A 20,159-nucleotide genomic window follows, 5' to 3' on the forward strand; every position below is an offset into this window, starting at 1 on the left:
TGGGAGCGGGGATGGGGATGGGGGGCCGGAGGAAGGGAAGGGGAGGGCAGAGAGGAAAGCTGGGGGACAGCAAGTGGCTCTCGGAGTCAGGGAAGGGCCCCACGGACTTTCCCCTCTGGGAAGGGTCCTGCTCCCCCTAGTCTGGGGGTTCCTAGCAGTGCACAAGGAGGGGGCGCCCGTGTGGGCTCCTGCCCATGTGTGTGTCCCGGGGCTGCAGCCCCCATGTGCTGTGAGTCTGCAGGCCCCGTGCTGAGCAGCAGCTGGCGTATCTCACGGCTTCCTGCCCGTATTAGACTTGGGAGGGGGGCTAGGGAAGGGTGGGAGAGGGAGGGGAAGCCTCTGGGACCGAGCGAGCCCAGAAAGGCTGGAAGTAGCTCGAGCTGGAGTTCTGGCCTTGGACCCAGGAGAGCCTGAGTTTGGATTTCGCAGCTGCTGCTTGGCAGTGACCGGGCAGGTCACTCACCTTCTCATCTGCCTCGGTGTGCTCTCGTGAATCAGGGCCGGCAAAGGACGGGGGGTGTTTGAGGACAGGGGGACCCCTTCCCGAGGGGCCGGGCGAGAGCCGGGAGTCTGCGCTGGCAGCCCTCAGACTCGGTGTCTCTGCTGTCGCCCTGGGTCCTGTTGTCCAGGGCCCTCGCTCCGGCTCTCGGGCTCCTGGAGCCGGCCAGGGTCCCCTGCCCGGGTGATGGGATCTTAGGCCCGATCCAGGAGCGGCCTTCGAGGCTGGCTCCGGGCACCCTCCCAAGGGCCTGGCTGACAAGGGCCTTCCCTGACTGCCTCCCCTGGGCTTTGGTCATCACTTTCCCGGCCTTCCTAGAGCTGCCTCTGGCTCCCGGCCTGAGAGCTCTGACCTCGCCTTGACCCATTTCTGTCTGGATCCGTTTGCTTAAAATTCATCCTCAGCTGCTGGCTCGGAGGCCTCCACCGTTCCCAACAGCCAGTTCCCTGACCAGCGGTTCCGGGCTTCGGCTCGGTTTTTTTGTTGCTGGGTCAGGAGGGAAGGCATTGGATGCCAGGGATGCCAAGGGAGTGGGGGAGGGGGGAGTGCAGGGGGCTTCCTGCATGACCCACCCCCCACGTCAGCCATACTCACACTTGGCCGTGCCTGGGCTCTATACCAGAAAAGGAGGGTCCGGCTCTGTCCCTCTGCCCAAGCCCCTGCTGGCCCATCCTTGGTGGCTACTACCTTATGACCTCAGGTGCCATACTTCTGGTTCTGCTAGAGCTTGGGCTCTGGGTTCAAATCCCCCATGGGAGACTAATTATCCATGCCATCTTGGGCAAATGACTTAATAAAGTTGTTGGATCATTTTTCAGTCACGTCCCACTCTTCCTGACCCCATTTGGGGTTTTCTTGGCAAAAGTACCAAAGTGTTTTGCTGTTTCCTTTCTTAGCTCATTTTATAGATGGGAAAACTGAGGCAAACAGCATGAAGTGACTTGCCCAGTATCACGCAGAAAGTGGTTTGCCATTTCCTTCTCCAGTTCATTTTACAGATGGGGAAACTGAGGCAGGCAGGTGAAGTGACTTTCCTAGGGTCACACAGTCTTCCTGATTCCAAGCTCAGTATTAGTACCCGCTGCACCACCTGGTTGCCCTCAAAAATGATAACAGCTAACATTTACATAGCACTTACTGCGTGCCAAACAATTATCTCATTTGACCCTCACACCAACCCTGGAGATAGGGGACATTACTACCCCCATTTTGCAGATGAGGAAGCTGAGGCAAAGAGTGTTGAAGTGACTCCGAGATCCCACAGCTGGTGACTCCAGGGCCGGCATGCCCTGGTCTCATTTTTCTCCTCTTGAAAAGGGGTCTTGAGCTAGATGGCCTCTGAGCCTTTCCAGCAGCGATCCTTTCACTCGGGAAGCCCTGAGGCCCAAGGGAGGGAGCGTACCCTCACTCAGGGCTCTCCGCCTCCCCCTTTGTCCCACACAGCTGGTCAAACTCTGCAGTGGGATGATCGAGGCCGGCAAGGTCTACATCACCACCAACAAGCACTTTGTCAGCGGCGTCCGGGACCTGTCCCAGCAGTGCCGCAACGATGAGGTGGTCTCGGTAAGTGGGTGACTCTGGGGTGGGGCGGGCAGGGGGGTGGAGGAGCTGACCCCTAGGATAGGCCCTCAGCTGGGCCTGTTGGCAGAGAATGGGGAGGGGGCGGCCGAGAGTCAGGAAGCCACGGTTTGTAACTGGGATTATCCACAACTCTAATGGGAGAGGGGGGCTTCCTGCCCTTGGGGGGATGCTTGGCTTGGCTCTGGCGGAGGAACCTTTAGAGAAGAGATTCAGAGACCCCCGAGAGTAATTCATCTGGACCTGGGAATGCTTCAGGCTCCTTGAAAAGGGCCCACTGGTGCCCACTACTGCTGGCGTTATGGGGGAGCGCCATGTGGTCCAGAGTGCCCTACTTCGAGTAACCCTCTGAGTAACCACGGGAGAGATCAAAAAACAGAAAAGAGAAGTGGACATAGCGGTCTGCAAAAGTTTAAACATAATAGCAAGATGGTGATTCGTCCTAGGAACATTTCTCTTTGGACTGGAGGATGAGGAAGACGAAATGAATAGTATTAATGGCAGTAGTGACTTGTCCCAGGATTGTTTCTAGTTGAACTCCATCAGACAGAAAGATAAGAACTCAATGGCCAGAATAATCTTCTTGATTATTTTAGTCCACACTTGTGAATTTTCCTGGGCAGGGGACCTCCTGACATGGCAACTGCCTCCACATATGCAATTGGCCACTCTTCTGTGTGAGAATTATTTGGGCGTGCTGAAATCCATGATGAGATAGTTAACGATTTCAGCAAAGTTGCAGGATATAAGATAAACCCGCACAAATCATAGTGTTGGTATATATGACCAACAAAACCCAGCAGCAAGAGATAGAAAAAGAAACTACATTTAAAATAATTGTAGAAAAATTGTAAATAAAATAAGTGTAAAATAAATTGCAGTATAAAATATTTGGGAATACTTGCCAAGAGAAACCCAAACAAAACACTTTTCGCACAAATAAAGTCATAGCTAAACGACTGGAGAAATAACAACTGCTTGTGGATAGGCCGGGCCAATGTAGTAAACGTGACAATTTGGAAGGTCTAGTGATCTGCTGGGGCTCCCACGGCCACTTCGTGTATGTGTCCTGGACCCAGCCTTGATTCCAAGGCTGGCCTTCTCTCTGTTGTAATAATGGGCTCCCCCCCACCCCACTTTCTATCTTCTGGCCTTAGTCTGGCTGGTTAAGGGGACTCAGGGGTGGGTTTGGGGCCCAGTAGATTTAGGGATCATGATCCAACACTGGGGTCAAGGGGCACTTCCAAGGTTGTGGGTCGTGTGGCTGAAGAGACATTTCCTGTAGCCAGACTTAGCCCAGTGCCATAGGAAGACTTCCAGCCAGACTAAGAAGGCCTAGAAATAGGCTGGGGATCCTAGAGGGCTGGGGGATGGGGGGTGGCGGTGAGCAGCGGCTGTGGGGCCAGGAATAGCAGGAATGAAAAGGGAGCGTGTGGAGGTTGCTGTGGTTCCTTCTGGACCAGGCTTGGGATGAGACCAAAGCTAAGGGCCAAGGGGAGGGCGTCGGGAGCCCCCTAGCCGTTGCCCCCACCTCATCCTGTCTCCCCTTTCCCTTTCTTCCAGGAATGTCTACAGAAGTTTGGAGACAGTCTTCAAGAAATGATCAACTATCATATGGTAAGAACAGCTCCTCCCTCCCTCTCTCATCCCCTGGTGCCGGGACAGGGGGCTCAGAGCTATTTAGTGCCTCCACCCTTGGCTCCCGGGCTTCGTCAGCCACATCATCTCCCTTGCACGTCCTCCCACTGAAGTCCTCCCGGACTCCTCCCTAACTGAAGATCCCTGGGCTTGGAATTTGGGGAGTTTTGTTGGGCTGTGCCCCGGGAAGTGCTCTTGGAGGGACCTGGGGAGTTCAGGCCCCGCGGGCGATCCGGGCCTGGTTCTGAGTCATGGGGAGTGAGCTGGACACCTTTCCATCTCCCTCGGGGCCAGGGGTTTGTGCCGGGGAAGCCCAGGGGTGAGGGGACATTGTGGGTCTGTCCCTCAGGGCAGGAGGAAGCACAGCCTGAGCTCGGGGACGCTGGCTGGGGATGTCTGGCTTAGGAGCCAAAAGTCTGGCTGGGCCGCGGTCCAGCGTGAGGGGGAGGGGATAGAGGAGAGGATGTAATCGGAGCTGGGGGTGTGGGAGGGGAAGGAGGAGCCCCAGAAATAGCCAGATAGACCCTGGGAGAGACAAGGACCGGGGAGGAGAGTGGGGGGCCTCGGCCCTTCATTTTGGGGGAGTCAAGTTGGACCACCAAGCGTTTTCCTGATTGTTTGAATCAGGGATCTCTCAGGCGGGGCTAGCGCCGCGGTGATCCGATTGGAGGCAGGGGGATGGACACAATGACCTTTGGCCCCAGTGGCTACTAGGAGAGCCATGGGAAGGTAGTCAGAGCGTGTTCCCCGCTTCCAAACCCCCTCCAGTCTGGGGATAGGGAGAAGTGCCTTCTGAGCCATCTCTCCTGCCAGATGTTGCCAAACATCTGTCCACACAGAGGGGAAAGGGCCAAGGCTGAGCTTCCGGCCCGGGCTCCTTTAGGAGGAGGGGTGGGGGGGCCTGCTTCCGGCTTTCTGGATATTCCCAGAACTTAGCACAGCTCCTGGCACAGAGTAACCATTGTCCAGGAGCCAGTGTGGGTCCCCTGGCCATTCAGGGGGCTCGGGGGTAGACGGGTTCTCTCCTGCCCCTGCCCCGGCACTCAGGTCCCAGCACACGCTGACTGGGACCCCGACTCTCACGGCCCCGTGCCCGGAGGTCCCCGTGGATAGATGTCCCCGCTCTGGGTGGTCGGGAGCTGGCCTGGGAGCTGGAGCCCAGACTAAACAACCCCCCCCTTCCCCCACCCACCCAGCAGGGGAAGTTCAGAAATAAACACTCCCGGAGTGTCTGCCCCGTGCCCCGTGTCCCTCCTCCGGCCCGGCCCTCCCGGCACCTGCCCCTCAGCCTGGGCTCGCTCCCCCCCTCCTGCCCCCCTCCGGGGCAGATGGTGTGTGTGGGGGGGTCCGTGATTTTCTACCTCCCCAGGAGGCCCAGGCTGTGGGGGACAAGAGCCCTGAGCTTGGAGCTTGTGCCCGAGTTCGAGTTCCTCACGGCCGCTTCCCAGTGGGTGACTGGGGGCAGGTCCCCCAGCAGCCCTGGGCCTGTCTCCCCCTCTGTATAGTGATGCTCCCCAAGGCCCCTCCCGGCTGTTTCTAGGACCCCCCAATCTGTTGCCCCAACGGGAGCGTCTTGTCCTGTGGTGCCGTTGGGGGTCCCGAGGATGGGGGCGGCTGTTGTGTGTGGCAGGAGGGAGCCGTGGGAACATGAGCCGTGGGGCCGTGAGCCGTGGGAGGGGGTGCAGAGAGACAGCCGCCGTCCCGTCTCCCGGAGCACCCCCCTTCCCCCTCAGCCCCCCATCCCCTCTCATATGGGCCCCTGCATGTTCCCCCCCATGAGAGGGGCCCGCTCGTGACCGGAAGCCTGATGGGGCAGGTGAGTCCCCGAGGGAGCCCTCCGCCCCTCCCCCCCCCCCCCCAGACCCCATTGTCCCAACAGCTGCTCAAACATCTGGGCAGCCCTGAGCAGCAGCGCCATCTGCTGGCCGTGCAGGGAAGCCTTTGGGTCAATATGGGGGAGCTGGGCCAGCCTCTGTCTGGGGAGGAAGATGGCACCGGGGGCCCCTTCCTGGCGGGGGAGGGGAGCTACTGGCTGAGCTTCTCAGCGTCAGGAAGGAAAGCCTGGATTTGGGGAGAAATCCCTCCCCATCCCCCAGATGTTTCAGGAGCAGAAGGCAAAGGCACCCCTGCCTAGGGCTCCCCCAAATCCCTCCCTTTTGGATATTTCTAGATCCTGTTTGACCAGGCCCAGCGGTCAGTGCGGCAGCAACTCCACAATTTTGTCAAAGAGTGAGTATGATTGCATCCCCCCCCTAAAAAAAGAGTACGGCACAGTCTTCCCTCAGAGGTGCTCCCCCTCTTCTTCCCAGCCCCCCTCCATCCCCACCTCCCCCCACCCAGAGGTGCTCCTCCTTTCTTTCCCATCCCCCATCCCACCTCCCCCCACCCAGGGGTGCTCCCCCTCCCCTTCCCCTCCCAGCTGCTCCCCTACACCCACCCAAACCTGCTTCAGGAAGACCCGGATGCTTTTCTGGGTCAGAGGGGAATCGGGCGGGTGCTTGGCTTGGGCGCTGCCTGGCTGGGTGACCTTGGACTGGTCCTTCTCTGTCCGGGACAGTCACGTGGAGCCAGAAGGGGCTGGGCCGGTCTGACGCCCTCCAGGGGCTCCCCCTTCTCCCTTGCACTCCCTGCGGCTCTTGGTGACCTCGTCCCAGGCTTCAGTTGCCTCTTCTGGGCTGAGGACCCCCGGCTCTCCCAGCAGCCCACCCCACCAGGCCCCTTCCCATCTCTCCGCCCCCCCTCCAGATTCCCATAGGCGCTTTCCCAATCTTAGTGTTTGAACCCCGACCCTCCCGCTCCCAGATTTCCCTGTTTGCCGTGTCCAGGGTCACCCTTGGGCATCTGCTGCTCCAAGTTTGTCCCTTGGAGTCCTGGGTTTTTCTCCCTCGTTCCTTGTGTCCCGAGAGAAGCCCCCTCCCACAGGGAGCCCTCCCTGCTTTAGCACCAGCGGCTCTCCACCGCACCGCAGCCTCCTCCCCGGCCCCGGCCCCGCCTCTCCCTTCTCCCATCCATCTTCCACACAGATGGCAGCCTGGGACTCCTAAGCACCCGGCTGCCGCGTTACTCCCCTGCTCAAGGATCCTTGGGGGCTCCCTATTGCCTCTAGTAAAGTGAGCCGGAGGAGGAAATGGCAAACCATTCTAATATCTCTGCCGAGAAAACCGCAAAGGGAGCCATGGCGAGTCAGACTAGTGACCATGACTGGGTTGCCCCTAGTGATGCACATTTCCCCCAGTCAGATGCTGCACTGGATGGGGGCTGAGTCTGAAATGAGAAAGACCTGGGTGCAAATCTGGCCTCGAGTTTGAGTGATGTGAGCCTGGGCAAGTGACTTCCCCCCATTTGCCACAGTTTCCTCATCTGTAAAATGAGCCGGGGAAGGAAACGGCGAACCCCTCCGGTATCCCTGCCAACAAAAACCCAGATGGGGTCATGGAGAGATGGACGCGATTGAGAACAACTGAACAATTCTCACATATGTGCAAAACACACGGTAGAAGCTCCATCTTAGATAAATTTAGGAAAGGAGGCTTGAAATCAGGCCGTGAAGGGCTTTCATATTTGATATATTTATTTAATATTTTCCCCCCAATTGCATTCAAAACAACATTTTTTTACGTGTTTTTAAAATTTTTGAGTTCTAGTTCTCTCCCTTCTCCCCACCCACAATTAAGAAACCACATGTGAACTTACGCAAAACATTTCCATAAAAAGTCACATTGTGGAAGAAAATATAGATCTCCCACCCTAAGAAAAAGAAAAACCCTCAAGAAAAATTAAGTTTAAAAAAAAGAGAGAGAAAAGAGAATGCTTCCGTCTGTCTTCAGACACAATCGGTTCCTTCTCTTCATAATGATTCCTTCAGAGTAGTCGAGGATGATTGTACTGCGGAGAATAACAAAGTCATTCACAGCTGGCCATCCCAGAACACGGCTATTACTTTGTATACAGCACATTTCACTTTGCTTGAGTTCATGGAGGACTTTCCAGGTTTTTTTTTCCCCTGAGAGCATCCTGCCTATCATTTCCCAGAGAACAATAATATTTCACCATAAACACACACCACAGTTTATTGAGCCATTCCCCAATTGATGGGCAGCCCCTCAATTTTCAATTTTTTACCCTGAAAAGAGACCTTCTATGTATATTTTTGTACATATAGCTCATTTTCCTTTTTTTTTTTTTTTTTAATATCTTTTGGTAGTCATGCTTAGCAGTGGTGTTGTTGGGTCAAAGGACATGCATGAATTTATAGCCCTTTGGGCATAGAGCGTAGTTTTTGATCATTTATCAATTAAGGCATTGTTCTTATTTTTTATAACTTTGACTCAATTCCCTCTGTGTTTGAGAAATGAGGCCTTCCCAGAGAAACTTGCTTTGAAATTATTTTTACTGCTCTTATTGCTAGCTCTATTTCCCCCCATTTAGTCTCTCTGTCTCCTTTCACCCTATCCCTCCTCAAAAGGGTTCAGTACTGACCACTCCCTCCCCCAGCATGCCTTCTGTTTTATCCCCTGTTCCCATATCCCATTCTCTTCCTATTTTCCTGAAGGGTAAAATAAATTCTATATACATATTAAGTATAGATGTTATTTTCTCTTTGAACCAATTCTGATGAGAAGGGGGGAATTCTGTCCATTTAATCTTGTCCTCTCAGCTCTTTCATTCATTCATTCATTCATTCATTCTTTCTTTTTCCTTCCTTCCTTCTTTTTGTAAAGATGCTTCAGAAATGGAATCGCCTGCCATTCAGGGCTCCCCATTATATAGAGCCATCTTGTCTGTCTAATCTTATCCTCTCAGCTCTTTCATTCATTCATTCTTTCTTTCTTTCTTTTTTCTTTCTCTTTCTTTTTCTTTCCTTTCCCTTCTTTCCTCCCTCCCTCCCTCCCTTCCTTATATTTTTATTTTGTTAAATATTCTCCAGTTGCACACACAAAATCTTTGATATTCATTTTTGAAAATTTTGAGTTCCAAATCTCACTCTCCCTCCCACTCCTCCCCCACCCATTGAAGAAAATAATATGATATCCATCACATGGAAGGGAGAGACAGACAGGGAGAGAGACATAGAAAGAGAGACAAAGAGGAAGGAGAGACAGAGAGACAGATGCACACAGAGAAGAAATCATATAAAACGTGTTTCTGTAGTATCGGTTGCTTCCTTCCCCGTGTGTTCTGCCCTGGCAGAGAGCAGGCTCATTTCAGCTAACAGCCCTTTGCTCATGTGAATTTGGAATCATATCCCTGTCTCTGCCTTGGAGTTAGAATGGCTGGGACACCCCTTCCCAATGAGGAGAGGGAATTCTGCCCATTCTCTGGATGAGAACAACAGAGGCCCCAAAGTTGACGCCCATTAGGAGTGCACATGGAGAGTCTTAGGGCGCCTAAGCCCTTGCCCTCCCTCATCAGCTGACTCTCCTCCCTACTCCACACAGTGACGTTAGGAAATTCAAAGAAACGAAGAAGCAGTTCGACAAGGTCCGAGAGGACATGGAGATGTCTCTGGTGAAGAACGCACAGGCGCCGCGACACCGGCCGCACGAGGTCGAGGAGGCCACCGGCGCACTGACCCTCACCCGCAAGTGCTTCCGGCACTTGGCTCTGGACTACGTGCTCCAGGTTGGTGAGAGTCTCTGGCGGCGGGGAGGGGGTCGCAGCATTGTCGGCCCCGGTGCGGGGCAATGCTGGGAAGAGTCGGGGTAGTCAAGGGAAGGGGCGCAGGGGGGAGGGGGGGGCAGGCGGGAGACCCTAGGGTGCATCCAGCCTCTGCTGCTCAGTAACTCTTGGCCCTCCCGGAACTTCCCTTCCCCTCTAGGTAGGGGCCTAGTTCCCACACGCCAGCGTTCACAGTAATTTTGGAGCAACTCTTGGGCACTCTGTGCTGGGGAAGGAGGGGAGACCCCTAGAATGTTAGAGCCGAAGGACCCTGGGAAGTTAAGTCTGGCCCCCGACTTCAGGAATGAGGCACCCAGAAAGTTAAGTCAGGGAGCAGAAATTCCTGAGTGATCAATGTCAAGAGCATTGGGTCAGTTAGTGCCGAGGGGACTCAGAGCGGGAACTGGAGGATTCTCGGAGGATGCGGGACTTGTCGACAAGGAAGATTCGGAGAAAGGGAGAAAGGAAGGCAGGAAAGAAGGCTGCCTGGGGGAGGGGCCGAGGGTGCAGAGGAGTGTGGGGGCTTTGAAAATGGGGGGGACAGCCCACAGATAGCAGCCTGGAGATGGGGGAGGGACTGTCCCACATGAGGAGGGCAAGATGGCCAGTTAGGCTGCACAATATACTTTACAAATATATATATACACACAAGTATTGACATATCATACCAATATATACATAAATACAAGCATTGACATATCATGAAAATATATAATATATAAATACAAGTATTGATATATCACACAAATACATATATGCATACAAAGTATTGTTATATAAACAATATATATATAAAAGTTATATAAAAAGAGACAGGTCAGAATCAGCTTATGACTGGCTTTGAATACTAAGCAGACATGTTTATATTTGATTCAAGAAATAAAAGAAGCATTGATATAAAATATAAATTTGTATATATACTACAAGAACTGATGTATGATACAAATATATTTATATAATACAAGTACTGATATATAATATGAATAGATTTGTATAATACAAGTACTGATATAAGATACAAATATATTTACATAATGCAAGTACTGATATAAGATACAAATATATTTATATAATACAAGTATTGATATATAATATGAATATATTTATCTAATACAAATACTGATATAAGATACAAATATATTTACATAATATAAGTACTGATATAAGATATGAATATATTTATATAATACAAGTATTGATATATAATATGAATATATTTATATAATATGAATACTGATATAAGATACAAATATATTTACATAATACAAGTACTGATATAAGATACAAATATATTTATATAATACAAGTACTGATATGTGATATGAATATAAATTGTGAAGACCGAGTTAGCACCCTACATGCCTTAGAGTCAGCCGGAGTCAGGATAAGCAAAAGTCCTTGATCTTTATTCTTGGTCTTTAGGGGTAGAAGTGAATTGGATGGATGCAGGATCTCCGCAACCTCTCTTCTCCTCCTCTACCGCCAAAGTGTCTCTGGCTTGTCTTACTCCACCCCCTAATACCTCCTACAATTCTCTGTATCTACCAAAAGATTGAATCAGCACAGAATAGTGGGAAGGGCCATTTGCCAAGCAAATATTAATAGAGCATTGGCCAATTGGTAATTAGTCTTAAGTGCTCGATTGTCCGACCTCCGTGCATCAACTCAGAGTTTCAGCCCTTTACAATAAATAATGCAAGTACTGCTATATAATGCAAATTATTAATGCTGATATATAATACAAATTTGTATATGTATATATATGCATACAAGGTGTTGATATTTAAGACGAGACAGGTAGGCTCAGAGCCAGCTTATTCAGGGCCTTGAATACTAAACAGACATGTTTGTATTTGACCCGAGAGGTAACAGGGAACAAAGGGAGGTTATTGAGGAGGGGAGCAACATGGTGAGATCTGTGCTTTGTTTGTGTATGGAGGACGGTTTGCAGGGATAACGTTCAGAAGGGGAGGTTATTACGGAGGATTCAGTAGAAAGGTCGTGAGGACTTACTGGGGGGATGGAGGCGTGAGCAGTGAAAAGATGATGCAGAAAAGAGCGGTTAATATGATGGATGGGGAGAGAGAATCGATTTGTTTTCTGATCAGATATTTGGTTCCATAATGCAGCGAGCTCCTCAAGCTTTCCTTTTTAATGCAGATTTAGTCAGTCGAGAAACATTTATTAATCACCTACTGTGTGCCAGGCACTGTGCTTAGCACTAGGATTACAAAAAGCAGAAATGAGGACCTGGAGAAAGACTGAGAGATGGAGGAACTGGAGGTCCCAGGGAGAATGAAAAGTAGAACACAGACAAGATTTGTATCTTCTGTTGGCGCGGGGAGAGAATTCTGGGTGTGGAACCAGGCTTGTACTGATAGATTGGACATTTTTGCTGAACTGGCTTTTTCTCTCTCCATTTTTTAAAACCTTTTTATTATAAGGGATGAATCTTTGGAGAGGCAAGAGAAAGGGAGAGAAATGTATTTAGAAATAAGATGATGTAAAAGCACAAATTATTTTTTTAGAAAAAAGAAATACAAGCAAAGACTTGGAAGTAGGAATGAGTCAGGCACGTGGCAGTTAATACAGGGCCTGAAGTCAGAAAGATTTGAGTTCAAATCCAGCCTCAGACATTTACTAGCCGTGTGAGCCTGAGCAAGTCTTATAACCCTGCCTCAGTTTTATCACCTATAAAATGGGGATAATAATAGTACCCACCTTCCAGCATTGTTGTGAAGATCAAATGTGCTAATATATGTTAAGTGCCTGGTTACTGTATAATTGATGTTATTATTAACTGGTTAGAGTAGATTGAAGGCATCTAGGAGATAGAACCCCAGGCCTGGAGTCAGGAAAACCCGTGTTCAAATTTGGCCTCGGATACATATTAGCTACGTGACCCTGGGCAGGTCGCTTAACCACTATTTGCCTCCATGCTGAAGAAGGAAACCCTTCTAGGATCTTTGCCAAGAAAACCCCCTGGACAGTCCACGGGGCCGCCTCTTTGTTGTTCAAGGAACGTGCGTCCTTGGAAAGGGGGAGACTGGATTGGCAGGGGAGGAGGTGAGGGGAGTTTGCAGGAGACAGTTATGCAAGGGCAGGAAGGCAGGCTTGGCGACGGGGCCTGAAGGTGCCTCTGGAAGCCGCGGAAAACCCTTTTGAACGGTCGGCCTGGGGTGGAACTTAGTGGAGGTGGACAGTGACAGCCGTGGCCTTGGTGGGACCATGGGGAGTGAGCAGTGTGTGGGCTGGGAGCCAGCCTGGATCAGTGCCCTTCCTCCCTTCGGCCTCCCAGCCTCCCCAGCCCTGGGTTGGCTCCATGCTCACATGTTCGCATCTTTTTCTTTCTTTCTTTCTTTCTTTCTTTCTTTCTTTCTTTCTTTCTTTCTTTCTTTCTTTCTTTCTTTCTTTCTTTCTTTCTTCTTCTTTCTTTCTTTCTTTCTTCTTCTTTCTTTCTTTCTTCTTCTTCTTTCTTTCTTCTTTCTTTCTTTCTTCTTCTTCTTCTTCTTCTTCTTCTTCTTCTTCTTCTTCTTCTTCTTCTTCTTCTTCTTCTTCTTCTTCTTCTTCTTCTTCTTCTTCTTCTTCTTCTTCTTCTTCTTCTTCTTCCTTCCTTCCTTCCTTCCTTCCTTCTTTCCTCCTTTCCTTCCTCCCTTCCTTCCTTCTTTTCTCTCTCTCTTCCCTTTTTCCTTTCCTTCCCCCTCTCTCTCTGTCTGTCTCTGCAGATCAATGTGCTTCAGGCTAAGAAGAAGTTTGAGATCCTGGATGCGGTGAGAATTTGTCCCCTCCCCCTTCCTTCCCCAGACACCACATGTTTCATGCCAACTTGGCTTGGGCCCCCCTTGGTTGGGGGCATGGGGGCCAGGGCCCCTCTCTGCTCCCAGGTATGTGTAGCTGCTGACACACGTGGAGACCCCTGGTCCGGGCCCATGCTCAGGACTGTGTGTGCCTGGTTCGGGGGCAGGGAGATCCTAGGCTCAGTGGAAGCAGGGGCTCCCACAGGACCCTTCAGCGGGAGGAGGGGCCCCAGGCTCAGGTACATGCCCTGAGCTTCCCCACCACTCATCCCACAGATGCTGTCTTTCATGCACGCGCAGTACACCTTCTTCCAGCAGGGTTACAGCCTCCTGCACCAACTGGACCCCTACATGAAGAAGCTGGCCGCAGAGGTGAGCCGGGGCCTGCGGTCCAGCTGGAGGGAGGGCTGGGATTTGGGGCAGATGTGACTAGTTCTCCCCCGCCTGCCTCCCTGAGACTCTGGGATTGTGGACTGGCTTGGAGAGGATCGGAACATTGCTGAGTGAATAAATGAAGGAGTCAAGGAGTGAATGAATGTGTGATTGCAGACTTTTAGGAGCCCCCTGATGTGACACGGAACTTTGTTCTCTGTGCCTCAATAGCTGGACCAGCTGGTGATTGACTCGGCGGTGGAGAAGCGGGAAATGGAGAGGAAACATGCCCTGATCCAGCAGAGGGTAAGGAAGAAGAGGGCGTTTTCATTGTGTGTGTTGTGTGCCAGGCACTGGGCAGGAGCCAGCTGCTCCCAGGTGTCCCCTGTCAAAGGACCATCCCATATATAACCCACCAGGCAATTACAATCACAACGACAAATACAATAATTAAAGTGGACAGGGCAGATATTATGGTCCGTTTCTACATGGCAAAGGCAGAGGAATGGCAGAAGAAAAAGAGATTGGGAATGTGCACCAAGCAGAGCTCTGCCCCAGCTTCTTGGGGGACCCTCTCCCCTTCAACCTTCAGGGTGCAAGGCTTGTAGGTCAATCTTTCAGTTCAATATTTTTCTTTTCTTCTTTCTCTTTTCTTTTTTTCTCTTCCTTCTTTTCTTTCTTCTTCTCTTCCTTCTTTTCTTTTTTATTCTTCCTTTTTCCCTTCCTTCTCTTTCTTTTTTCCTTCTTTCCTTTTTTCTTCTTTTATCATTTCCTCCTTTTTGCTTGCTTGCTTCCTTCCTTCCTCTCTCCCTCCCTCCTTCTTTCTTTTTTCTTTTTCTCCTTTCCTTTTTTCTTCCTTTCTCATTTCCTCCTTTTTGCTTCCTTCCTTCCTTCCTTTCTTCCCTCCTTCCTACCTCTTTCTCTCTCTCTCTCTCTCTCTCTCAATCTCTCTCTCTCTCTCTTTCTCTCTCCTTTCTATGTAGCTTACTACACAGCTAGTAAGTGTCTGAGGCCACATTTGAACTCAGGGCCAGTGCTCTATCCACTGCGCCATCTAGCTACCCAGAGTATTTTATTTTCTAAAATATTTTATCGATACCATTTATTTTTACCCCCCAGGAATTTATTGCTATAGCTCACTCCTTGCCAACCAATTGAACTCTCCTTTGTAACAACAAGAAGTTAAACAGAGCCGATGGACTCATGGGGAGGTAGATGCGGTACCATGATAAGGCTTAAGTCCTAGTTGTTTTCCAGAACGGTCCAGGTGCTCGTTGGCTGCCCCCAGCCTCTCCAGCCTGGGGTGCTTCCATCACTGACCGTTGCTGCCAGGTTTGTGAGTGTGAGACGCACTCTCCATGCCGTCCATCCTCACCGCTTGTCCTTCTGCTGCCTTGTCAGCCAAACTTGTCTCCATTCCCCTGACCCCTGGAGAAGCAGGAGTCCTCTCCGAGCCCCAGTTCTTTCCTGGGTTTCAAGTTGCAATCATCCCTCTTGCTCGCTGATCCCCAGCCCTCTTCTGGCCTTCAGATTAAAGCCATCCCTCTCCACAGATGCCCAAACCCTAGTTTGGCACGATTCTTGGACTGCCGTGGAATTTCCCTGGACCAAATCCTCCCTTTTGGGCCACGTGACCTGGGCAAAGCTTGGCTTGGCTTATGCTGCAGAACTGCTCTCTCCTGGAGGTTAATCCCCCTTCTCTTGCTACCTGTCCCTGCATCATCCTCCTCATTCGCCACAATCCAAGTCAGTCCCTTTTAGCTGCTGATTTTTCTTTCTGTGCCCTCTGTAATTCTTGCTTCATCCTTAACCCTTATTTTTCACCGTCTTTTTCATTTTGGGACCTTGGCTATTCAGAAAACTTTCCTCTCCGGTGGTGGTTGTTCTTCCCCTTCCAGCCCTGACTCACTGAGCCAGGAGGAGGAGGAACTGGCATCTTACCCCTCTCCCCCGGCCCTCCCTCTGCCCCCATCACTCAGCAACCTCTCCTTCCATCTGTCACCTAGCCCAGCTCCCTGATGCTTGTGATCGCTTGGACTTTTCCTCTCATATTTTTGTCTTTTTTTTGGTCATACTTAAATAAAAATCCAGTTGGTATCAATGCCTTTAAAATATCTCTTTTCCTGCTTCCTATTCAGCTAGCTCTCTCTTGTAACAAAGAATGAAAAAGGAAAGAATAGGGGCTGGGGGGGAAGCAGGTCAGTAAGACCTCCTAATATATCAGCTCCCTCTGCAACATTATGTACCTAGACTATCGTTCCCCATCTCTGCAGAGAATCCATCCATCAGTGAGAGTTTATTAAGCAAATTCTGTGCATTTGACACATGTCGGCGTTCCTGCCCTCAAGGAACAGATGATCTCTTGGAGGGGAAACTGTGCCTATGTACAAATACACACAAAATATAATCAGGATGTAGCTAGGGAGTGTGGGAAGGGAGGGAGAGTGATGGATGTATGGGGGGGAGGGTCAAGAGAGGTCTCATGGAGAAGGTATTGCTTCAGCTGTACCTTGAGGGAACCAGGGACTTCTCAGACACAATTATGGGGGAGAAGACATGCAAAGGCTGGGATTGGGAAGCGGATTGTCTCTAAGGAGGGACTGTTCCCTCTTTCTTAAGGAGTTCACTAGCTTCCTCTCAGACTCTCATACTTCTTGACCCACATCCTGCCTTTGGGGTTTGCCAGATAGCCTGCGTGACTTTGAACGAGTCATGGAACTGCTTTGTGCCTCAGTTTCCTCCCCTGTAAATGGGCAGGTTGAACAGGATGGCCACTGAGGTCTCTTCCAGAGCAAAATCTAAATATCTATATTCCCTTTGACATCTGGGACTCCTTGTTTCTTGACATCCTCCACCACCACGACCACCATTTTGCTCTACATTGGCCACTGAAAGGGATGGTCAAAGACTAGACCTCATCACCCCCCGTATCCATGTCCTTTCCATGGTTTTCAACTCAGAAATCATCTCCTTTGCCCTTGCATCTCTTCCTCTGTCTAAACCTAGTCTTGGTCCCTACTGCAATCTCCATTCCCTCCATCCCTCTCCCTTCTTTTATTCTATCACTCCTGCTCTGCAAACAGGAGCACGGTAGTTAAGATGGCCCCTGTGGTTGACCAGTTCTGTCTCTGTCACGTAGACTCTTGTCCCCTTGCCTTGCTAATGCTCAATCCTCTGCCACTGCTCCTGAGCTGGAGGATGGGAAAGGGAATAAACATTTATAAAGCACCTACTATATATCTGACACTGTGCTCAGTGTTTGACAGATATCTCATTTGAGATTCCAAACAACCCTGCAAGGATTTTATAGTCAAGGAAACCAAGGCTGAGATCAAGTGACTTGCCCCAAGTCACACAACTAGTAAGTGTCGAAGGTTAAATTTGAACTTGGAACTTCCCTACTCCAGTCCAGTGCTCTGTGCACTGTGGTGCCCTCCAGCTGCCTCTCAAAGGAGGCGATCACCCAGCCATGCTGATGGGGCCCTTGCACATTTTTTATTGAATCCCAGATGGGCTCTTGCTATTGCATGGTGGTGAAACTTGTATTTATTCCTGGTTGACTTTCTGTCCCACTCATCTCATCATCTGTTCCAAGCCTTTTCTTTCTCCTCCTCCTCCCCTCACAGCAGATGCCTTTGCCTCCTACTTTGCTGAGCAAATAGAGGCCCATTTCCTGTGAGCGCCTTCTTCCCAGTTCCATTTCCCACAATTCCATCCTGTCCTTTACTCTCATCCCTCTGTTTATCAGAGACAGGAGTGAGGGAGCTTGGGCCTTAGAGATGCAGGTCTGGGAGAGAGCGTTGGCCCTGGCTTCAGAAAAGACCCAAATTTGAATCTTCCCTCAGATGCTATGTCACATAACTGCTACCTACCTCAGTTTCCTCAATTGTAAAAATAATAATAGCGTCTACCTCCAAGACTGATGGTGAGGACGAGATGAAATAATATTTGTAAAAAGTTTAGCACAGCTTGGCCTGGCACATAGTAGACACTTAGTAAATGCTTGTCTCCTTCCTTCCTTCCTTCCTTCCTTCCTTCCTTCCTTCCTTCCTTCCTTCCTTCCTTCCTCCCTCCCTTTTTTCCTTCCTTCCTCCCTCCCTCCTTCCCTCCCTCCCTTCCTTCTTTCTTCCCTTCTTCCCTTCTTTCCTTCCTTCCTTCCTTCCTTCCTTCCTTCCTTCCTTCCTTCCTTCCTTCCTTCCTTCCTTCCTTCCTTTCTCCCTTCCTCCCTCCCTCCATCCCTCCTTTCTTCCCTCCCTCCCTCCCTCTCTCCCTTTCTTCTTTCCTTCTTATCACTTCCAGGAATCATCTTCCACATCTCTCACAACACATCTCCCTCTCTGCCAGCTTTTCTTTCATGCTTAAAAAAGTCCCCATTTGAGCTTGCCATCCCCTCAAACAACGGCCATATATTTTCCCTCACTTTCCTGGCCACACTTAGGTAAGAATCTTCTATCCTTGCTGTCTCCATTGCCAACCCCCTCATGCACGTCTCTCTTCCTTACAATCTGATTTCCAGACACTCCCCTGACAAGGCCTTCTCTAAGATTGCCCAGCAGCTTTCAGCAGCAAGATCCACCGGCCTTTTCTCCTTATCCATCCTTTTATCTCCTTGAAATTAATGTGGAGCACTCCCTCCTCCTGATTGTCCTCCTCCCTGTCTGACTGCTCCTTCTCAGCGTCTTTGGTGGATCGTTATCCTTATTTTGTACCTGCCCCTCCCCTAACTGTGGGTGTCCCCCAAGGTTCTATGCTGACTTTTCTGCCCCCTTTTCTCTGTATCATTTCCCTCTGTTCCCATTAATCCCACCCTTTCTCTCACCCCTCTGTCTTATTTCTCTGTCTCTCCATCTTACCTTCTATTTTTATCTCCCTCTGTTCACATCTCTCCTTCCTTTCATTTATCTCTCTTACTTTCTCTTTTTCTGTATGTCTCTGTGTGTTTCTGACGATCAAAATCTCTCAGTCTTTTTCTGCTTCATTTATTTCACTTTGTGTCCATCTCATTTTCTATTTTTATCTCCCTCTGTTCACATCTCTTTCTCCTTTTCATTTTGCTGTTTGTTTTTCTCGTTTTCCTTTTTTCTCTGCCTCATTTCTCTAAATCTCTCTGTGTGTCTCTGTCTCCAGCAAAGTCTCTCAGTCTCTGTCTCTCTTGTCTCACCACCTCCCACAGGTTCAGGTATTGTGTCTGGGTGCATGACTCGCACCCAGCCCTCCTCCCTCCCTTGAGCTCTCACTCATCTCTTGCCTGAGGGATGTCTTCAGGATGTTCCAGAGGCATCTCAAAATCAGCGTCTCCAAAACAGAACTCTGCCTCTGCCTTAATTAAACTTATTCCTCCTCCAGATTTTTCTGTTGCCATTGCGCCCGGCACCATTTTCTAGTCACTCCCATTCATAACCTGGGAGTTACCTATGATGCCCCTTTCCTTTGCCCACCTCTCTCCATATCCAATCCACATCTCCTATCTATTTAGCGGCTTTGCCTCTATGGCAGCTCTCATTCATGTCCCCTTCTTTTCAATCGCACAATCAATACCCCAATTCGGTTCTCGTCTGCTCCTGCTTGGACTGGTGTAATGACTCCCCGATTGGCCACTTGAATTTCGATCACTCCCATGCGTCTTGCACCTATCTGCCAAAGTCATTTTTCTGGTCTGACCACGTCACTCCCCTGCTCAAGGACTCTCGGTGGCTCCCTATCACATCTAAGACAAAATGTACAATCTCGGCCTGGCGCTTCAGGCCCTCCACCATCTAGCTCTGTTTGCCTTTCCTAGCTTCTTCCACACGACTTCCCTCTCCACAGTTTAGCTTCTAGCCAAGCCAGAACCCCAGACACAACACAACCCCTGCACGATGCAGCGCCCAAAATAGCCTCCGCACTTGGAATCTTTCCTTCTTATCTTTGCTTTTGCTTCTCTTTCTTTAAGACTCCACTCGGATCCCGCCTCCTCCACAGAGCCTTCTCCGCCCCCCTCCCACATCCTCAAATGTCACTGAACTTGGGTCTGTGCTGTGTGGCTCCCCCACCCCCGTTCTAACCCGACTCCCTCATTTTCACATGAGGAAACCTTGACCCAGAAAAATCAAGCGATTTGTCAAAGTTGATGAGTGGTAGATCTGGGATTGGAACTCGGGCCCTGAGATTCCAAATTCAGTATTGTCTCCACTGTACCACAGGTCAAGAAGTACTTGTACTGTCTAATTTAAGTCCCTCCTACTTCAGCTGCTATTCATAGAGGTAGAGAAGATTGTCCTCTTCCCCCTTGGATGCTTCAATAGACGGAGGGTAGTCCCATCTATTGGTAGGGCAGCTAGGTGGCACAGTGGTTAGGGCTCCGGCTCTGGAGTCAGACCTGGGTTCAAATATAGCTTTAGACATTTACCAGCTGTGTGGTCCCATTGGGCAAGTCACGTAATCCAGTTTGCCTCAGTTTCCTCATCTGTAAACTGAGAAGGAAATGGCAAACCACTCTGTTGTTGCCAAGAAAACCCCAGATGGGGCCATAAGTTGGACATGACTGAAAAGGATTCAATAGCAAAAGTCCAAGGTCACTTAGGGACCAAAGGATGGCCTCGCGGGGGAGCGGTTTCATCATTGTGTAGGACAGGGGG

The 20,159-nt window shown here is 50.2% G+C and overlaps 1 protein-coding gene across 1 annotated transcript in view; it reads left to right on the forward strand.

Moving 5' to 3' along the window:
- ACAP3 (ArfGAP with coiled-coil, ankyrin repeat and PH domains 3) overlaps positions 1–20,159 on the forward strand; it is a 61,185-nt gene that overhangs the window by 19,853 nt on the left and 21,173 nt on the right. Inside the window, exons 3-9 of the mRNA XM_051988862.1 lie at positions 1,943–2,062; positions 3,641–3,694; positions 5,886–5,944; positions 9,154–9,337; positions 13,099–13,143; positions 13,447–13,542; positions 13,774–13,848. Of these exons, the coding sequence (XP_051844822.1) occupies positions 1,943–2,062; positions 3,641–3,694; positions 5,886–5,944; positions 9,154–9,337; positions 13,099–13,143; positions 13,447–13,542; positions 13,774–13,848 (633 nt within the window). The remainder of the gene's footprint in view (positions 1–1,942; positions 2,063–3,640; positions 3,695–5,885; positions 5,945–9,153; positions 9,338–13,098; positions 13,144–13,446; positions 13,543–13,773; positions 13,849–20,159) is intronic.

Source organism: Antechinus flavipes, chromosome 3 (assembly GCF_016432865.1).
Source record: "Antechinus flavipes isolate AdamAnt ecotype Samford, QLD, Australia chromosome 3, AdamAnt_v2, whole genome shotgun sequence".
NCBI lineage: Eukaryota > Metazoa > Chordata > Mammalia > Dasyuromorphia > Dasyuridae > Antechinus > Antechinus flavipes.